Genomic DNA, 5,860 nt, shown 5'->3' on the forward strand with positions numbered 1-5,860 from the left:
TCTGTCCTGGGCTTGGGTGGGTGCCCTACGTCCACACATGGGCGACACGGCCTTGGGGCTAGTTGTACCCACACAGGGTTTTCAGCGTCTCAGTCGTCTCAGTCCGCAGCAGGACAGCAGGTCCGGAGACTGAGACAGGACTGAGGGGGGCGGGAGGGACCAGGCCTCCCTCCCATGGGCCCCAGGTCCTGGACCCTCTTTTCTTGAGCCAGCTGCTGTGCGGGGCAGAGTTCATTGCCCCCCGGCTTTGCTCTGTGAAGGGCCAGGTCGCTGGGGGCCTGGGTGCATGTCACTGCTTGACTGCCAGTCCTGGGCTCCATGCCCCCATCGTGGCAGCAGCATCTCCTCCTGGGTCTCAGCCAGTACAATCAGAGGGCACAGATGGGCCACTTTGCACCTCCCGCGGTGGGACCATTAGAATGGGGGGGCCACCCAGTCTGAGAGCTGGGCCCCAAGGAGCCAGTCAGGGCATTGGCCAGTGTCCTCAGGGAGCCCAGGGGACGGCTGGCTGCAGACCACCAGCCGGAGGAAGCAGGACAGCCATCTGGGCCTCACTTGGTCCAACGGGGGCGTGGGTGCTGGGCCCAGTGGAGGGCGTGGGCAGGCTCGGGGAGGCCTCACTCTCCGCTTTCTTCCCTTCCAGTTTGATAAGTACGCACCCAAGCTGGACAGCCCCTACTTCCGACATTCCAACGTGAGTGTCTCTCTGTGGTCACCCGGCTGGCCGGTGGGCTAGAGGTCGCGGGTAAAGGGTGGGGCTGCACCTGCCCAGAGGCCTTGTCAGATTCCCTTCCACATAGCGTAGGGACCCGGGCCCAGCATCCCCACCCAGGATGTCCATGCTCCCAGCCAGGGCCCTGGAACACTCCCCCTCTTTCTCTTGCAGTTTTTCCCGTCCTTCTCTTCTGCCATCCCCGGACTGCCCACCCTGCTCCCACACCCAGGCCCCTTTGGGTCCCTACAGGGTGCTTTTCAGCCCAAGGTACCAGCTGCTCCTGGGGTGGGACGGGGTTCAGGGCACACGGGAGCCCCTGGCGTGCAGTTTTGTGTGTTGCTGTGAGCCAGCCATACCGGGTGGGACGTGGCTGTGCAGCCCCACGGCCAGAGGGGCCTCAGCAGGACCCCAGCCCAGGCAGCGGCAGGGTGGGGCACCGGGGACAGCGAGAGTCAGGCTTTGTGCACCCTCATTCCTCGGCTGGGAGTGCTTGAGGTTGGCGTGGGAAGCATCAGGGCAGAGGGGAGGTCTGTGTGGGGTGGCCAGCAGGGGCCGTCCATGTCTCAGGAGGCCCCGGAGAGGGCCTTCCCCGGAGCAGGGCTGCCTCAGCCCCCTAACCCAGGCACGTCCTCATCAAGAGCCCCTTCCCACCTTTGCAGAATCCCTTGGACTGAGGATGTGGGGAGCCAGGCCTCCCCCGGGTGGCAGTGTGCAGGGCCCCCCGGGGTTCTCTGCCTGGGCCCGGGCTCTGCAGCTCTGTCACATCCTGTTCTCTCCCTTCAGACTTCAAACCCAATCGAGGTAACAGGCCGGGCCAGTGCTGTTCACACCCTCCTCCAGAAAGCCCCTGGGGTAGGTGGCCGCACCGCCCATCCTTCCCTCCTGGGGTCACCCCAGCCGGCCCAACCCCCCTTGTGGATAATGGTGGCAGCGGCAGGGCATGGCCACCCCCAGCCCCCAGACCTAACGCTTCCTTCTCCGTTGCTGACAGGTGTCCGACCCGTACCGGACCGCAGTCAGGGTGAGTGTGCGGGCTCACGTGTGCGCGTGTGTCCTTGGGAGGGAGGGTTGTGGCTGGGGAGGACTCTGGGTGCCTCTGGGATGGCCCCAGGGGTGCCCACGACGACAGGAACCTGGGGGTGCTGAAGGGAGGGGCAGAAGGACGAGGCCCGGCTGTGCGGCTGAGTGCGTGGCCCGCCCCGTCACAGAACCCTGGGAAGTGGTGTGCCGCACACGTGCAGATCGCCTGGCAGATATACCGCCATCAGCAGAAGATAAAGGTGAGCCGCTTGCTTGTCCCGCCGGCCGGGCCGGTGTGTCAGACGGTGCCTTCATGCACCCCTTGGGGGCCGTCTGAGGTCCTCAGATGGTCACTGTGTGCTCCTCGTGTGGGCACGCGGGGCAGGGCTGGGGAGGAGGCCAGATGGGGGTGGTCACCCAGGATGCCCCCAGGCAGGGGACCCTGTGCTGGTCCCACCAACATCATTCGAGCCATCCACCTGACCGATTCTGTCCCCGTCCTTTCACCCTAGCATTTATTGAGCACCTGCTGTGTATGCCTGGGTGCTCAGCAGTGAACGGGGGACACTGAAAGTGCCCCAGGAGCTGCTGTGTGCCTGGGGGGGCAGGGTGGTGCCAGATGGACACCTTGGCCGTTACCCAGACGACACGAGGAAGAGGCAGCCACGGGCGCTCTGGGGACGCCAGGGAAGGGCAGGCAGAGGCGAGAGAGGCCCTCACTCAGACCAGAACAGGGGCAGCCAGGGGCCCCACCAGCCCCCCGTCCCAGAAGGGTCCTGACCCCTTTGCTGCCACTCTGGTCACACACCACCTCCATGCACGGCTGTCAGAAATCATCACGCCAACACGCGCCACGAGAAGTCCACAGGGTCTTAGGACAAAACGCTGGGTGTTTCACTCTGCAAATGTTGGGGCATAGCCCTGGGGGCTGCCCCCACGTAGGCCCGGGCACCCCGACGGCCGGGACAGGACGGCAGAGGCGGGCCACACCCCAGCAGGTCTGCATGGCCACCGTGGGCAGCACCGGCGAGCGCTCGCCCGGCCCCTTAGCCTCGTGTGGCGGTCACAGCGGAGCCACGGGCTTCTTTTATTTAATAAATTTCATAATAGTTATGCCAAGTTCAGATACCGGAAACTGTCAAGCATATTTAAAACAAGTATGTGAATCTACTTTTTCAACTCCGTTTTACAAACTCTTACCACGGTGAAGTATTACCGATGAAAATGTAACGTCCAAAGTGAGGTGCTTTGGTGTAAACGCACAGCTCTCAGAGGCCACACAGAAGGCACGACCCCCCCTGCCCCCCATCGATCACACGTTGTCCTGACAGCCCCTGGCTCTCCTGGGTCAGGGTGAGCGGCTGCTGGCTGGCTGGGCCGCAGGCGAAGTGCCTGGCGAGACGGGCGGGCCCCGCATGTGCTCTGTCCCTGTCAGCAGATGCAGCTGGACCCCCACAAGCTGGAGGTGGGCGCCAAGCTGGACTTGTCCAGTAGACCCCCTGCCCCGGGCGTGTTTGCCGGATTCCACTACCCGCAGGACCTGGCCCGGCCCCTCTTCTCTGGCTCGGGTAAGGCACCCCATCCGGAACATAAGGAAGGGGAGGCCCCGCCCGTTCCCTGGGCTGGCGCTCCAGCAGGACAACTCCAGACGCGTCCGCATGTTTGTTCCCTCCACGCTGCCCCTGGGTCACCCCCTGGCGTCCTGCCGCCTCCGTGCCACCGTGTGTGGTACCCTCCCCGGGCTCCCCCTCCTCCCTGGAGCTTCTGCTTCTGCTGTCTCCCCCGCCCCTACCTGAGTTGGGGAGGGGCAGGAGTCCTCCCCCACGCCCGGCCTGCCCCCTCCCAGGAACGGTTCTGGCACGGCTCCCCGAGAATCCCTGTGCCTGCCCTGCACCAGCAGCCCTGGCACAGTCTTGTGCTGGGGCCCCCGGTCCCCCCCAGGTTCAAGGATCACGGGGAGCCCTTCCAGGACTCAGCATAGGTCACCCCCCAGCCAAGATGCGTCCCAGGGAAGGGACGCGGCAGAATGGGCAAAGGGGAAAGGCGCGTGGGGTGAGATCCGCGGGACGCTAGGTGCAGGACTGCTGAGGGCTGGCCTGTGGAGGCTCAGGACGCACCCCATTTCCTTGGCAAGGAACCAAGGCAACACGCGGCGAGTGTCGCGGCCAAGCGCCGTGGCGCCGGCAGACCCAGCAGCCAGGATTCCGACTGGGCGTTGGTCACGTAGCTCCTCTGCCCGCACACACCCACACCTCAGACTCCCAGGAGGAGAGCAGGGGCTCCGCGTGAACCGGTGTTTGCACAAGTGAGCGAGGTTCACGAGGCGCTGCTGTCCAAGAAGAGTGAGAACCTGGGCCCCGAGTTCCCAGCCTCACACGCTTCCGAGGCCGGCCGGGCCCGCGGTGTGAGCGCTCCCACTGCTGGCTGTTCACAGCCCACCTCAGAAGGGTCTGCTACGCCCCTTCCCAGCTGTAGAGGCCCTGCGGGCGTCACCCGCTCGCTCTCCCCGACGCCCCTGCTCTGTCCTCGTGCACGCTGGCCTCCACCTGCGGCCACCTCCGCCTGGACGTGTGGTCGTTGTGGGTGGGCCCCGTCAGCAGGCTGGGGTGCCGGGTGTGGACAGGGTCACCCAGACTGGCCTCGAGCACGGGGGCTTCTCCAGCCCCTGGCTCCCACACGTTCCTGGCCTCTGGACAGAGGGGCGTCCCTCGGAAAGCAGAGGTCCTCCCATCTGGGCTGCAGTCCGTGGAGGCTCTAGGATGTGCGTTCGTCCTGGGGCCAGGCGGTGGGCCTTGGCTTCCTCTGCTGTGTGGAGCCTGGACTCCTGTCCACACACAGCCCAGCCCTGCTGTGCCATCCACACGCCCAGAGCATGCCCCCCAGGGCCCCCGGTCACGACGCCGGTGGCCGGCCCTGCCTGTGGGGTGTCTCGTCCCGCGGGGGGGCTCTGCCCCCATCTGGCATGGGTGTGTCTGCCCCCCGCCCCCCGTGTCCTGCTGCTGCCTTTCCCGGCTCCTTGAGCTGGAAGCCTGCCTGTCGGCTTGTGCCTGCCTGTCGGCTTGTTGGCTGTTTCTCGCCGCATGTGCTCGTAAAGCGGCACGTCACCCACGCACGGGTGCGCGTCCTCAGGAGCGCCACAGGGAGCTTGCTTATTTCCTAATTTCCGGCTTGACGTCTTTGACCTTTGAGTCACTCGGGAGCGCGGCTAGCTTTCTGGGGGGCAGCTCCTGGAGGTGAGAAACTGCGTGTCTCCCCGCGGCAGCCCGGCAAAACCGCAAACCCTCCAGTGCGGGTGTCCTCCAAGCTGGGGGACGCTGGAGAGCCGGGGGCCGGCCACGGCACCGGTCTTTGCCAGAAATCCGCCCTCCAGACGGAGGCCGTGTGTCGCAGCGGGGCCAGCCCCCGGGCCAGCAGCCCCTTCTCGGGGCCTGTGCCCCACTGGGCTGCCCTGAAGGTGGTGTCAGGCCTGGGCTCCGGCAGGGGCAGGGCAGGACCGCGGGCGAGTGGCGGAGCTGACAGTGTGGCGACCCCCAGTGGCTGGAGCTGGGGGATGCTGTGGGAGCAGGTGCCGTCTTCAGCAGCCTCGTCCACCAGGACACTGTTCCGTGGCCAGGACCCCTTCTTAGCTTCTAGTTGGAAGTCCCGGGCTCAGTGTCTCCAGGGCCACCTTGAGGGCTGTGTTGGCGCCCTCTCCTCTGGGGGCCCCACTGCCATCTCCTCCCTCCCTTCCCCCTCGTGAGCTTCCAGTGGGAGGTAGAGACAGGTCACCAGAGGAAACGGGTGTCTCCGCCCCGGGAATGACCCACGAGTAGGAGCCCCAGGTCTGTCAGGCCCCCGCCAACCTGCCCCCACAGGTGCTGCTTATCCCACCACCAACCCGTTCGGACCCTCAGCCCATCCCAGCAGCTTTCTGACCACGGGTCACCTGACAGGTACGTGTGCTCTCCGGTCACTGGAGGCTGGCTGGCCAGCTCTCTGCAGCCCTCAGGGCTGGGGGAGGATGCGGGTGGGTGGGGAGGGGACCCCAGGAAATAGGACACCCCTCAGACTGTACAGGGGCACCTGCCATGCTCTGGTGTCCCAGGAGAGGGCCTGGTGGTCACATGGAGGCAGGTGGGAGCCCTG

The 5,860-nt window shown here is 65.8% G+C and overlaps 1 protein-coding gene across 1 annotated transcript in view; it reads left to right on the top strand.

Annotated features, from left to right (window-relative positions):
- LOC103678893 (fibrosin-1-like protein) overlaps positions 1-5,860 on the top strand; it is an 86,567-nt gene that overhangs the window by 75,095 nt on the left and 5,612 nt on the right. The window contains 7 exon segments of the mRNA XM_040620059.1: positions 644-694; positions 887-982; positions 1,499-1,567; positions 1,707-1,736; positions 1,924-1,995; positions 3,174-3,303; positions 5,590-5,667. Coding sequence (XP_040475993.1) covers positions 644-694; positions 887-982; positions 1,499-1,567; positions 1,707-1,736; positions 1,924-1,995; positions 3,174-3,303; positions 5,590-5,667 — 526 coding nt within the window.

This window comes from Ursus maritimus, unplaced genomic scaffold (genome assembly GCF_017311325.1).
Source record: "Ursus maritimus isolate PB19 unplaced genomic scaffold, ASM1731132v1 scaffold_33, whole genome shotgun sequence".
Taxonomy (NCBI): Eukaryota; Metazoa; Chordata; class Mammalia; order Carnivora; family Ursidae; genus Ursus; species Ursus maritimus.